Source organism: Rhinopithecus bieti, unplaced genomic scaffold (genome assembly GCF_001698545.2).
Source record: "Rhinopithecus bieti isolate Rb0 unplaced genomic scaffold, ASM169854v2 scaffold_36008, whole genome shotgun sequence".
NCBI classification, from domain to species: domain Eukaryota; kingdom Metazoa; phylum Chordata; class Mammalia; order Primates; family Cercopithecidae; genus Rhinopithecus; species Rhinopithecus bieti.
The window spans coordinates 1816439-1831973 of NW_016816204.1; the positions used below are offsets into that span (position 1 = coordinate 1816439).

Here is a 15535-nt window from a genome sequence, read left to right on the forward strand (position 1 = left end):
AAAAAAAAAAAAAAAAAGTCTTTATGAGCTAGGCATGGTGACACATGCCTATATACACAGCTACTCAGGAGGCTGAAATGGGAGGACTGCTTAAGTCCAGGAGTTGAGGGCTCCAGCAAGCTATGACCATACCACTGCGCTGTAGCCTGGTTAAGAGAACAAGACTGTCTCTAAAAAATATATTAAAAAAAAAAAAGAATGGTTGCTTCCTTAAAAATAAAAGAAGTCGGCCAGGCGCGGTGGCTCACACCTGTAATCCCAACACTTTGGGAGGCGAAGGTGGATGGATCATGAGGTGAGGAGTTCAAGACTAGCCTGACCAACATGGTAAAATCCCGTCTGTACTAAAAATACAAAAAAATGAGGCAGGTGTGGTGGTGTGCGCCTGTAATCCCAGTACTTGGGAGGCTGAGGCAAGAGAATCACTTGAACCCGGGAGACGGAGGCTGCAGTGAGCCGAGATCATCCCACTGCATTCCAGCCTGGGCAACAGAGTGAGACTCTGTCTCAAAAAAAAAAAAAAAAAAAAAAAAAAAAAAAAAAAATAGAAGAAGTCTGGCCTGGGTGCAGTGGCTCATGCCTTTTATCTCTGCACTTTGGGAGGCCGAGGCAGGTGGGTTACCCGAGGCCAGGAGTTCGAGACCAGCTTGGCCAACACGGCAAAACCCTGTCTCTACTAAAAATACAAAAATTAGCCGGGTATGGTGGCACGCACCTATAAGCCCAGCTACTTGGGAGGCTGAGACAGGAAAATCACTTGAACCTAGGAGGTGGAGGCTACAGTGAGCAGAGATCACGCCACTGCACTCCAGCCTGGGCAACAGAGCAAGACTCCATCTAAAAAAAATAAACAAATAGAAGTCTGTTCTTAAACATATTTATCCAGAACTCTCAAAATCTTAATATAGAATAAACCAACAAATGTGGAATCTGATTCAAACATATACTTGTAATAATCTGGGTAATTACTATACTTTTGCTGGCTATTGTCAGAAAGCTAGTGACCACTGCTGAGCTACTCCAGTGGTACCAACTCTTTCCATCAATCCACCATAAAGAAGTGTAATACACAACCAAAGACAGCACTGGCAATACTAAGCTTAAAGCAATTCTCCAAATGTGGTTACCTAAGGAAGGCTACTAAGCAAGCCAACCGGGGGTAGGGGGATAGGAAGAAGAGATAAAGGGCATATCTTTTCCCCAGCAAGCAGAAAAAGGGGTACATAGCTAATTAATGCTTGTCTGAGCATCACCTATGTACCCAGCATTGTGCTAGAGTCTATGAGCCACAAAAATAATAAGATACACATCATTGCTTTATCTCCCCAGTAAGATCAGATGCCCACAAATAAAACATTTAGAAAACATGTCGGTGTCAATCTGTGTCCTAAAGATAATAAATCTCATCAGAATTCAGAGAGGACAGAATAAAAATAGAAAAGGGTTAAGAATCAGGTATTATACAAATCAAGATTCAAACTAGGAATTTTTTTTTCTCTACACATTTAGAGAAATTTTTCTAGTAATGAACTATAGAAATTATCCCTGAAAGTATCATCTTCACACTAGGAATTCTTGAATCCATCTCCATTTAAAAAAAGTTTAGGCCAGATGCAGTGGCTTACACATATAATACTAGCTCTTTGGGAGGATGAGTCCAGGAGTTCGAGACCGGCCTGGTAGAAATACCCTGTCTCTACCAAAAAAAAAAATTTTTTTTTTGAGATGGAGTTTCGCTCTTTCACCCAGGCTGGAGTGCAGTGGTATGATCTTGGTTCACTACAACCTCCACCTTCTAGTTTCAAGTGATTCTCCTGCCTCAGCCTCCCGAGTAGCTGGGACTACAGGCACCTGCCACCATGTCCGGCTAATTTTTGCATTTTTAGTAGAGACGGGGTTTCACCATGTTGGCCAGGCTGGTCTCCAACTCCTGACCTCCTGATTTGCCCGCCTCAGCCTCCCTAGTTGCTGGGATTACAGGTGTGAGCCACCGTGCCCAGCCAAAAAAAATTTTTTTAATTAGCTGGGCACAGTGGTGCACATTACTTGGGGAGGCCGAGGTGGGAGGACAGGTTGAGTCCAGGGGTTCAAGATTGCAGTGAGCTGTGATAGTGTCAATGAATTCCAGCCTGGGTAAGAAAGCGAGACCTTGTATCAAAAAAAAAAGTAAAGGAATTTTAATCCTTGGTCTGTTCGTAACCACAAACATAACTTAACAGTCACTTTCCTCAGTTTATTAGGTTTCCTCACGTGTAAAGTGAGAATGTTAGATTCAAAGGGAATTGTACATCACAGTCTGTAACCTGAAATGAACCTTAGAGGCTAGAGGAGTGATTGGGGTGATAAAGGCTGAAATTCAGCTACAAAAAAATCCATAAAGGTTTAGTATGGATGTATGGGACAGTGCAGAGACTAGTTTAAGTACAATAGAATATTTGTGCTGGGATGAATCTGGCATAATAAGATTGGGCCAGACCATGAGGAACTTAATTAAAGAATTAGGACCTGCCTCTGTATCAGGCAGTGTAACCTGTTAAAACTTTCAGGTTAAGCTGAAACAATGTCACTGCCAAAAGAACTGTGATGTGTAAAGTAGAGCAAGTCAGTCACAAACTGTAACAGGACAATGACAGACTTAAATAAAAGATGTAGTAATTCAGCATAGCCGTTAACTGTTAGAAAATGCCAACAGTGGGGCTGTCATAATCAGACATGAAACAGTTTGTTTTAGCAATGGAATTACACAGCTCACAGTGAAAGGCAGTTCCTCTTCGAAGAACCATCCTTAAAAATAGCAGCCACCTTCACTAACCATACAGAAAAGCAGGCAACAAACATTTTACATCAGTTTTGGTTACAGTCAAAAGCTGGAGAGAAGGAAAAAAATTACACTAGATGGTGCTAAAAATATTGAATAAGCCCCTGTACCTTTACTCTTATTTACTCAGCTGCAAGATATAATAGAGAAGGGGGAGGGGACGAACTAAGTTTATAACTTCATAATTGCACTTACCAACTAGCTGAGCTACTGTATTGCTTTGGACTCATTCTCGAAACTTGGAAAACATGAATTTCTCACTCAAAAAATTAGGTAGCGCTGTAACTGGTTATGCCCCCCTGTTGTAACTTACCATACCATACAGCAGAACAAAAGTGGCACAAACTGACTTGTGATCCAGTCCAATGCAGACTGCCATCTGCTGCACATACACAGGATGTCTCCCAAGCAAGATTCAACCTTAGCGTCTCTCAGGGAACTTTACCAGAACATCTATTCTTTCTGGTAAGCTGTTTGCTCCCATATTCACCTAATATATGTACTCAAATCAACCCTACTTACAGGAGAATTCCCATTCATGGGGTTTTGAAATAGCAATACTTTCCTAACGGATAACAGTATACTGTACAAGGTAGTAGAGAGATGTAAAGGAGCATTTGCACTTTACAATAAAAGGAACACAATAAAGGGTGAGAATATCTCAGATGAGTAGGAGTCCTAAAACTGTTACGTATTAGCTAACGTAACCTTGGCTAAGTCTCTCTCTGTTCAGGGCCTCAATATCTTTTAAATGGAATGTCTTGTAAGGAATCACAGACTATCCTATGGAAACAGCTGTATATATGATGGCTTCAGAAGAATTGTAGAAAAATAAAAAGTCTGTTTATATATTTTAAATAATCAGGTTCGATTTTTTTCAAAATCTTACAATTCTAAACTCATGTACAAGTCACCATTCCCGTAACATTCCTGCCCTTTAGAAATAACACTTCATTTTAATTGTGCTTTCAGTTACAAATTCAGCACTTCATTTTTACTCACCCTAGAATAGTACAGAGAACACCTTCATGAAGCATCCCCACAAGGGAGACACTCACAGCCTGACAAATTTGCATAGTGGAAAATATACAAGGCACAAATTTTTTAAAACGCTAAATGAGTATCACACCCAAACAGTCTTAAAAACTGTGCAAAGTCAGAAGATGTCTTATTAAAATATGGACTTAAGTACAACTTGGGAAGCCTTTAAATAGTTTGAGGAAAAGGGGAATGCAATCAAAATTTGGGGTGGCCTTATGTTTTTAAGAGGACAAAACACATAACTGGAGGCTATGAAACAAGCAAATTAAATTGAACTGTGGAAAAGCTCGGCTCTCACCCAAAAGCTTCAACAAAGCAATACGCCAGTATGCCAAATAAAAAGAGGTACAATCTTCTCACAAGAATGAGGATAGAGTCCATACCTATGACTAATAATAACAATACCACCTTGCTTGTGCAGAGCATTAGGTCTTTTCATAGCTCTTTCACACACTTGATTTTGATGTTGTCATTGGCCTTAGGAGAATCCTCTCTGAAGAGCTCCAGTTCAGTTTCCTCTTAAGAGCTATGATCAGAACAAGGCAGGTGACGTGTTTATTGAGGGTTGAAGGTACTACTGTAGTTTCTCCTATCAGGCTGTTTACAGTGATCCTCTAATAACCACACTATACAACTCAGCCCCAGGAAATAAAACCTACATTCTTTCCCTCAGAGGTGGCCAGAGACCAACACATACAGGTCTAGAAAGTCCAAAGGAAGGAAACCTCCTGACTTGTTAAGAACTCCATGCCAAATTCATCTCTTGCAACTGAAAAAAGAAATCTCTCTCACACTGTCTCTCTCTCTCTCTCTCTCACACACACACACACACACACTCACCCAAGAGTGTTCAAATAGAAATCCTCCTTTTCTGCCAGCCAATGAAACCCAGCAACAACTGGTTAATACAACCACCAAATCTCTGCCTCTGTCAATAACTTGTCATATTCGCTTCTCCTGTGCCTGCTGCCCACCCTTCCCGCTCAGGCACGCGTGAACACGCTTACACAGTAGCCCTCGAAAGGACCCCCAAAAGCACCTTTAAGAACCCGAGAGGATGGAGCTTGCCTCCTGAAGCAATGCAGCATCCATCTCGAGGGAGCTGGTTCCCCATGCACACACACACACAGGAAGTCACAGAGGGGGATAAAGTTTGATTTTCCTTCTTGCCCGACCCCTCCGGGACGAGAGAGGACGAGGGGCGGCCCCGCCGGGGTCCTGGACTGCTCTCCGGGGCAGCTCCCAGCAGCATGGCACTGCCACTCTCCTGGCACACACAAGGCGGCCGCGGCAACTCAGGACTCCCCAACCCGCCCAGAGGAGGAGGGAAAGGGGACAACTTCCACCGGGCTCCGTTCGGGAGCCTTGGGGCAGGGCTGTTAAGAACGAAGAAGAGAGGGACCGAGATTGGGGGGGGTCGGGGAGAGGTTCCAGTCCCGTGCCTTCCCCGCCCTGGTGTCCCCAGTCCTGCGGGAACATCCCCGCCGTCGCCCCTCCTCCTCCTCTCGGCTTCCTCCCGCCCGCCCTCCCTTCCTGGTCGCCGCCGCAGGCGCCTGAAGGGCACGGCGGCTCCTCGGTGCCCGGCAACCTCGGGAGCGGCCGGGAGTTGAGGTAACTCGCCTGCTGCCCCGGCGGCCTGCCCGCCGGCGGCTCCCACACGCCAGCGCCGCCCCGCCCTCCCCGGAGCCTCCGGGCGCGCTCGCTCACCGTCCGGTGGTGCTGCTGCTGCCGGTGGCGGCTGACGCCCAGCCCAGGGAAGCAGCCGGCAGTCAGCGCCCCGCAGCCGCCGGCGCCCCCGCCGCCGCCGCCCCGAGAGGAGAGGAGCAGCAGGAGCGATCTACCTGCGGCGGCCGCCATCTCTCAACTGGAAACGGCGCCGACCCAGGCAGCGCAGCGGACGGCCGGGGCGGAGCTAAGACCCGCCACTCACCGACGCCGAGCCAACTAACGCCCTTGACTGAGTTGATGAGGCGGGGCTTCCTGCAAGGCCCAATCGACAGGCGGGAGAACCACATTGGAAGCTGCCTGTCACTTCCAGAGTTACCTATAATGGGACATAGTCAATTACGGGCAAATTCTAGGGAACCGGTAATTGGCACCCAAGCCCGTGAAAATAACAGCAATAGAGATGGCATGTTCGGTTCAGCTAATCTTCACCAACGGTAGAACTATGATAAGGGTAACGGGGGATATAGATATTTGTGAAAAGCTTTGTTCTAAGTAGAGTTCTAAGTGAGTGTTCTAAGTTGGCAAAATAGGCACCAAATTAATAACCATTAACTGTATGCTGTAACTCTCAACTACACGCCCAGAGTTATCATTCATAACTGATAATATTTAGATATGCTGAAATTAACCCTGCATCACAGAGTGATCTAATGACTGTGATGTGTAGCATAGTATAGGAGGGGGTAGAACGATTACAATATCAAAGTCCCAGAATGAGTACATGCCATCAAAGTGAATTAACAGACCCGTATACATCTCAAATACCCAATTCATTTTAACAGCACCTTTATACTGATATTCTTACACTCTACAGAAACAGCACTATTTTACCATATTTGACCTTGTGTGCATTTACAGAAACAAAACACAATAATAACGTAATAAAAAAATCATATAAGGCCGGGCGCGGTGACTCACGCCTGTAATCCCAGCACTTTGGGAGGCGGAGGCGGGCGGATCACGAGGTCAGGAGATGGAGACCATCCTGGCTAACACAGTGAAACCCCGTCTCTACTAAAAAATACAAAAAAGTAGCCTGGCGTGGTGGTGGGCGCTTGTAGTCCCAGCTATTCGGGAGGCTGAGGCAGGAGAATGGCGTAAACCCGGGAGGCGGGGCCTGCAGTGAGCGGAGATCTGGCCACTGCACTCCAGCCTGGGCGACAGAGCGAGACTCCCTCTCAAAAAAAAAAAAAAAAAAAAAAAAAATCATAAAAGGCTATTTTAATGATGTTTCATAAATTTGCCAAAATAGCTCTCAGAATACACTTTGGAATAACAATCACTTTCTCGCGAAAAATACTTCTTTCCACTTAAACTCACAATGAGGGCTCCTTGAATACTGCCTAAGAAAAATTTTGGGTCCTGAATTTCCTTAAAAGAGGATTTCCTTGCTATCTGTTTATTATTATGGGCTGATTAAATTCTCACACCTCTTTTTAAAATCTGGAGCAGGAAAATAGTTTGGGAAGCAAATACAAGCATTATTTTAAATTTTGGAAAACATCTTTGTAGTGTATTATAGTCTTAGATGATAAATTTAAAACCAAAACAAAACACACACATAAATACGAAGAAAATATTATCACTGTTCTAAGAATATTATTTAAAGTTTGACTGAAATGGTACCTTCTTGGCCAAGAATAGCTAAAAAATTACGTGGAAGTTTTTGTTTGTTTAATCCTTATGCCCCACCTACCCCAAAACAGTGAGATGATTGGCTTCTCCAGGTGAGATACCACGTCACTCACCCAAAAGGCTTTATTACCCAACAAGTGGAACTTGAGACCTCAAGAATGAGACCCCATTCAACAGCTGCACACAGTAATCCCCCTCATTGGAAATCCATGACATTCCTGGAACAATTTCCCTTGCAATCATTTTCCACCCATCTATATTTATCCTAAACTGCTTTTGATGTACTTACTCATGCTGTGTCATTTTCTCTCTCACCCCTTCACACCTTCTTACAGAGATCACCATGGATTTTAGATTTGTTTTTATTTTCTGTGCCTTCACCAGATCTAGCTATGAATCAGGATTGCTCCTTTCATTTCCACTTTCCACTTTAAGGAATTTTACTAGAATTGCCTTTACTCTATTTTTCCAAGTATGAAAATTAGATGTGCATCCTGCAGTGAGATTTACTCATGTGCATTAGCAAAAGAACTAAGTAAATAATATTTTTAAGTCACAAACATGAAACTGGAGGTATTAGCAAAAGTTTTCTTCCTACCTATTTACCAAAATGTGTCATCTTTTATCTACTAAGACAAAACCACTGATGCACCAGAGAGAGGTAGGCTGTATAAATCTGAAGATTAACTGACTATACTCAGTTCTGGGTATTAGTAATCCAAGGCCAGCAATTAATTGAAACAAATATCAATTATCTCCTCACAGAGAAAAACTTCTTCATAGCTGCAAAGGACATATCTCACATGAGCTGGTTGGCCAAGCCTGATAAGGAGAAAGTGTAGATAGCTCAACAGAAAGTCATTCTCAAACCTAAAAAAAATTATGTGTGTGTACGTGTGTGTGTATATGTGTGTGTGTGTGTGTGCGCACCTGTATATACACACACATTATATAGAGAGAGAAGGAAAGGGAATTAACATACGTGCTATGTGCCAGAGATTGTGCTGATCACTCCAGAGATACTATATTTAAAAAGGACAGCAAGACAACCACAGAAAACTTTTAAAAATTGTAACTTTCATGAGAAAGAAGTTGAAGAAAACCTCAATGTCTTCCAGTAGGGAATTGGTTAAATACATTAGACATTAACTTTGTAACAGAAAAGCATTCAACCATTAAAAAATTGAGGACCAAGCACAGTGGCTCATACCTGTAATCCCAGCTCTTTGAGCGGCTGAGGCAGGAGGATCACTTGAGACCACATGTTTGAGACTTGCCTGGGCAACATAGCAAGACCTTATCTCTAAATATATATATTTTTTAATTAGCTGGGTGTGGTGGTGCATGCCTGTAGTCCCAGCTACTCAGGAGGCTGAGGCAGGAGGCTTGCTTGGGCCCAGGAAATTTGAGTTTACAGTAAGCTATGATCATGGCACTGCACTTTTGCCTGGGTGAGAATGTGAGACCCTCCCTCTTAAAAAAATTATTCTATCTATACTTTCATATATATATATATATTAGATGAAGTCTTACTCTATCGCCCAGCCTGGAGGGCAGTGGCACGATCTTGGCTCACTGCAATCTTTGTCTCCTGGGTTCGGAGGCGATCCTCTCACCTCAGCCTCCTGAGTAGCTAGGAACACAGGTGTGCACCACCATGCCCAGCTAATTTTTGTATTTTTGGTAGAGTTGGGGGTTTCACCACATTGGCCAGGCTGGTCTTGAACTCCTGACCTCAAGTGATTCACCCACCTCAGCCTCCCAAAATGCTGGGATTACAGGTGCTATCTATACGTTTAAATAATATAGATGACAGAGCATAGGTGATCCTTTTTTAAGTAATTTATATATATGTGTAACTTAGATAGATAGTAGTTTCCAGAAGAAAACATGTTACCTCTGGAAAGTTTTAAGGGGTAGTTATTCCTCTGAACGGTGTAAAATATTCTTATCTGCTTGAATTTAAGATGTATATACATACACATCTTACAATGTATATATATATGAAAAGTAAATTGTTCTCACCTGCATATTACTGTGTTATTATAAAAACATGGTCACTAAAACCAACATGGCTGCGGAATTGTTTTCTGTGCCAACTCTTAAGCACAGGTTTTTTTTTTTTTTTAAGCTAAAACTAATCAGAACAGGCTTTCTGGAGCATGAAACTTAACTAGGTTCTCTACTAAAATGTACACTGACGTCAGCTGTCAAGTATGACTCAACTCAGTGGAGTATTTGCCTAAGCATTCCAGAATAGCTAGGGTAGGTGATGCACACGGTTCATTGACATGATCAAGAAAGCATAAAAGGAATCTGCCCAGAGATCTAGGGGCTGCATTTCATTGCTTACTGATAATATGAATTATTATTCAAGTGAAATCAGCAGTATTTAACAGGAAAAGGTATACGAAGAAGAAAGCCAAAAGGAAAGGGTTTCGCCTTCCAATATTTATTACGAACCACAGCCTAAACCTGTTTGCTGGCTATGCTTTACTGTTTTTCCAGATGTTTTTATTCCCATTTCTCCTCGTATAACCACCTGCAGTCAACTCTTCATCACTACCACGCCTGTTCCCATGATTTCCTAGTTTCTGTGATGATTTCTGTCTTTTCTGTCAGCTCCTCTGGATCATAAATATTCTAGTCAGCGTAATTGAGAAGGGTTCTACTCTTAAACTGCAGGACGTATCTTTTCCTGTCTATATCTATATCTATTCTCACTTCACACACACACACACACACACACGCACACACACAAATTTTTCCTTCCTCATTTTTGTTTCTCTTTTTTCTTCCTCCAACACTCTCATTTCCCATACTCCAATATAGATTTCGACCCTACTCTAAATCAGAGATACCAGCCTGGGCAACATGGCAAGACCCTAGCTCTACAAAAAAATTAGCCCAGTGTGGTGATGTGTGTCAGTATTCTCAGCTACTGAGGAGGCTGAGGTGAGAGGATCCCTTAAACCCAGGAGTTGGAGGCTTCAGTAAGCTATGATAGGGCTACTGCACTCCAGCCTGGATGACAGAGTAAGACTCTGTCTCAAAAAAATGAATAAATAAAAATAATAAGTCAGAGACAGATTTATATAATCCCTTTAAAATGTTTTGTGTGGAAGGAGGCTCATGTCCTGGTCTCCAAAGGATGACAGACTCCACGTTCATTTTATAACTTAGTGGCCTTATAATCTAACATTCTTTTAGGTCAGGAACATCCAATCTGCAAGTTTTTCTGTCGAGAGCAGAACTCCAGGAAAACACTGAGTTGAGAAGGGCAGGGCTTGTTCAAATAGGATTATCTTTGTTCATGTTTCTCGGAAACTGAGAGATTGGCAGCAAACTTTAAAGCTGTCCTTTTTGTGTTCCATTGACATGTGGCCTCCTGTAATCTTCTGCTTACTAGACTTCTTGATATAGGAAGTCTTTTGTCTCTATTGGAAGTGATTCAAAGAGTGAGACACTAATTTTACACTTAAATAAACCACACCTCCTAAGTGCATAAGAATTCGGCTCACATTCTTACGGAACCCAACACCATCCATTCCAGAGCATTCAAAAGTGCCAAAAGATCATAACTTTCTCTAATAGGGTTCAACTACAAAAAAAATCCCAAATTAGTAAAGCGGCTCCTCTCTCAGCAATCCCCTGCCCAGATACCTTTTTTTTTTTGAGATGAAGTCACTCTGTAGTCCAGGCTGGAGTACAGTGGTGCGATCCCGGCTCACTGCAACCTCCACCTCCCGGGTTCAAGTGATTCTCCTGCCTCAGCCTCCCAAGTAGCTGGTAATACAGGCATGTGCCACCACACCCGGCTAATTTTGTATTTTTAGTAGAGACAGGGTTTCTCCACGTTGGCCAAGCTGGTCTCAAACTCCTGACCTCAGGTGATCCACCCGCCTCAGCCTCCCAAAGTGCTGGGATTACAGGCATGAGCCACCGCGCCCAGCCTCCTGCCCAGATATCTACTCTCCATACCCTGAATATGCCCTGACACTTCCAACCTCCACTCTTTGCTCCTACTCTCCCTGTAGCCATTTGTCCTACTGTTCTTTTGAATACCAGCTTGGTCTCATCTGAGGGTAAATGTCCCAGTAAAATTAAACTCTCCCTCTTGCATCTTCTCATAATTTGTTGTTTGACTTTCTATCTCAGTATCTCGGTCCTGGATCTGAGCTGATCTGACTGGGAGGTCTGTCATAGGCCTTGATTATCACATCTATTTAATTAGGCTATTTTGGTTGGTTGGGCCACAGTTCCCTTCTCCCACCATTCTATGTATATTTCATATCAAAATTGTTTATGTTACTATCTTTCTCCTACAGAGCTCTTCCAGGTTAGAGGTGCCAATCTGGCAAATTAATTGAAGCTAACTTTAGATGATATCAGTTACTCCTTAGATTGCCTCTTTTATACAACACTTATATTTATAGGAGGAGCTTTCAATGCTGATATCTAAAAGAATTTCACAAAGTGTAGCAAGTCTAAAAAAATTATTTTGGTCCCTTAAAAGTCTTCAAAAATTCATCAAATACTGAGCCATATTAGTCTGCCTTCTTCAAGGTCAGATACATCTTTATATCATGCTGGGTTTTGCCCAAATTTCAGCTCCTCTTAAACTAAACTAATATATTGCCAAAATGCTGTATTTGGGGCTGGATGCAGTGGATGACACCTGTAATCCTAGCATATTGGGAGGCTGAGCTGGGAGGATCACTTGAGCCCAGGAGTTTGAGACCAGCCTGGGAGCAACATAGTGAGACCCTATCTCTACAAAAAAATTTTTTAATTAGCCTGGTGTGGTGGCACATGTCTGTAGTCCCAGCTGCTTGGGAGGCTGAAGTGGAGAATCACTTGAATCCAGGAGGCTGAGGCTGCAGTGAGCCATGATCATACCATCGCATTTCAGCCTGGGCAACACAGGAAGACTCCATCCCTGAAAAACAAAAGAAAAAGAAAAGAAGGCCGGGCGCGGTGGCTCAAGCCTGTAATCCCAGCACTTTGGGAGGCCGAGACAGGCGGATCACGAGGTCAGGAGTTCGAGACCATCCTGGCTAACACGGCGAAACCCCCCCGTCTCTACTAAAAAATACAAAATCTAGCCGGGCGAGGTGGCGGGCGCCTGTAGTCCCAGCTACTCCGGAGGCTGAGGCAGGAGAATGGCGGGAACCCGGGAGGCGGAGCTTGCAGTGAGCTGAGATCCGGCCACTGCCCTCCAGCCCGGGCGACAGAGCGAGACCCCCGTCTCAAAAAAAAAAAAAAGAAAAAATCTATATTCGTTCTCAATTTTGATATAACGTATATAATCTTCATCAGTACTTATTTACACATGAACACATAGAATCTAGGCTATGGGTTGTACTTGGTGGGAGGCAGGGCGTGGAGGAAACTGTAGGCGTGAGATTGGTCATTGCCGGTTAACAACAGGTGCAAACACTGCTCTTTAAATTTAGCCATTGCACTTGGCATCTTGTCTCTCAGCCGTCACTTATGGCAACTGCTACTGATTTGGAAAGGATCAAGGAAAGGATGACAGAAAGGGTCACATTTATTAAAAGGCAGAGAGAAAAAAGTTTTGTTCTCTTTTATTTAATAAAAACTAACCTAAGGAATGAAAAATAGTAAAAGACTTAGAGGGTATAAAGACAGCTTAAAAAAATAGAAGAGGGAGGCCGGGCGTGGTGGCTCATGCCTGTAATCCCAGCAGTTTGGGAGGCTGAGGCGAGTGGATCACCTGAGGTCAGGAGTTTGAGACCAGTCTGGCCAACATGGAGGAACCCCTTTCTACTAAAAATACAAAAAATTAGTGGGCATGGTGGTGCACACCTATAATCCCAGCTACTCCTGGAGAACGAGGCAGGAGCAACCTTGAACCTGGAGTGGGGGGGTGGAGTGCAGTGAGCCGAGATCACACCATTGCACTCTAAGCTTGGGGGGGGCAATAGGAGCGAAACTCTTTCTAAAAAAAAAAAAAAAAAAAAAAAAAAAATGGGAAGAAGGAAAATTTCAAAGATAATATTAACAAATTGGTCTTAATTAGGCAGCTTAAAAGCCATTCCACGCCCAGGGAGCAAAAGCATCTAAAAGCATTGGTTGAAGCTCAGAAAATAATTATTATTAATTCAGAGTAGGCGACAAGACCTGGATTAATATAATTTACTAATTCATTCATTGTCAGTCAGTCAAGAAAAATATATTGAATAGTAGGTGCGAGGCAATATATGTGAGGAGAAATTTTCCAAAATCTGCATTCCCTATATTGTGTATTTCTTTTTCTGAAATATTCATCTAACCACCATAACCCTGACCTTGAAATGGAATAAATCCTTCCCATAACTTTGTAGTCAAACATTTACATATCACTCCAAAGAATGAAAGATCCCTTGAGTAATCTCAGAGCATTAACATAACATGAATTTAAAACATACCACCAATGTAACAATTACCCCACTCAATGACTTTATTAAGAAAACATGAAAAGGCTGGGCATAGTGGCTCACACCTGTAATGCCAGCACTTTGGGAGGCCAAGGTGGGTGGATCATCTGAGGTCAGGAGTTCTAGACCAGTCTGACCAATATGGCGAAACCCCACCTCTACTAAAAATACAAAAATTAGCCAGGTGTGATGGCATGCTCCTGTAGTGCCAGCTACTCAGGAGGCTGAGACAGGAGAATTGTTTGAACCGAGGAGGCAGAGGTTACAGTGAGCCGAGATCCCGCCACTGCACTCCAGCCTGGGTGACAGAGCGAGACTCTGGAAAAAAAAAAAGAAGACATGAGGAATAGCCATGTGCAGTGGCACTCCTATAATCCCAGCCACTGGGGAAGCTGAAGCTGAGGCAGGAGGATCACTGGAGCCCAGAAGTTCGAGACTAGCCTGGGCATCATAGTGAGGCCCTGCCTCCATTAAAAAAAAAAAAAAAAAAAAAACACTAAGAGATTGTAATTTTTTTCCTGTCAATGTGTAGTAGAGTACAATTCTATTTAAATAGTTTTAAACTACTTCATTGCCTAGGGTATAAACTAAATTTCAGTCTCAGAGAATTATATGACAACATGGTATTACTTTCTTCATGCCTTGCTTTGCTAAGATACAGATATTAGGCTGAAGCAGGGCCCTTTGGGTTACTCACTATCAGGGGAAATAACTAAACTAATAAGCTTGTTAAAATTTAAGCTGTGTTTTCAGCACCTATAAATGCTACTACTTTAAGGCCCTGAAGCAATTATGCCTATTATCTGTTTGATCAAAACATTTTGTTTATTGCCAAGAAGAGAAAATTTTCACATAATACCACTAGATGATTAACCCGAGACAGCACGTGAAAGATCCTTACTCAGAATTCTGAGTTAATTTGGAAATATCTTTATTATTACCTCCCACAATATAGATTTGATATCAAAGAGGATTTAATAAAGATTATAAAGATTTAATGGTTCTTTTAAAATCAGTCTTCGCTGCTTTGCTGCTTTCTTACCAATTTTGCCTTTTGGAAGGTGAAAAAATATGAAGCGACAAATAACTTCTTGTTTGCCAACCAGGTCCTTCTCCCAGAAATAGTCCTGGGACAGGCTGAGCGCAGTGGCTCATGCCTGTAAACCAGCACTTTGGGAGGTTGAAGCGGGAAGACTGCTTGAGCTCAGGAGTTTGAGACCATCCTGGACAACACAACGAGACCAGCCTGGCCAAGATGATAAAACCCCATCTCTACTAAAACAACAAAAATAAACAAAATTAGCCAGGTATGGTGGCACATGCTTGTGGTCCCAGCCACTCAGTAGGCTAAGGTGATAAGAGCACTTGAGCCCGGAAGGATGAGGCTGCAGTGAGCTGAGATCACATGCCTGCACTCCAGCCTTGGCAACAGAGCAAGACCCCATCTCTTAAAAAACAAAAGAGGTCCTTGCCAGGTGTGGTGGTTCCCTGCCTCTACTAAAAAATACAAAAAATTAGCCAGGCATGGTGACATGCGCCTGTAGTCCCAGCTACTCGAGAGGCTGAGACAGGAGAATCACTTGAACCTGGGAGGTGGAGGTTGCAGTGAGCTGAGATTACGCCACTGCACTCCAGCCTGGTCGACTGAGCAAGACACTGTCTCGAAAAAAAAAAAAGAAAAAAAGTCCTGGGACATAAATGAATCTTTTTGAATTAAATTTTATGTATAAGCTAATACTAAGCAGGCCAATTTTGAGAATTAAAACCCTAATCATTTCTAGAATGCATCCTTTAGGATGGAATTTTCAATTTTTGTTTCATCTTGACAGATACACTTTTAATACATGCTCATCACAAACAATAGTTCCTAAAA

General features: G+C 42.9%; 1 protein-coding gene across 2 annotated transcripts in view; it reads right to left on the reverse strand.

Annotated features, from left to right (window-relative positions):
* The window catches only part of MCU (mitochondrial calcium uniporter), a 214478-nt gene extending 208717 nt beyond the window's left edge, over positions 1-5761 (reverse strand). Inside the window, exon 1 of one of the 2 annotated variants that reach the window (XR_001881944.1) lies at positions 5567-5737. Coding sequence is in view for 1 of the 2 variants with exons in the window: in XM_017854580.1 (XP_017710069.1) it covers positions 5567-5716 (150 nt within the window). In the remaining variant the exon portion in view is untranslated. Of the gene's footprint in view, positions 1-5566 lie in introns of both variants that reach the window. The other variant, XM_017854580.1, reaches the window with a different exon arrangement.
* Positions 5762-15535: the final 9774 nt, after the last annotated feature.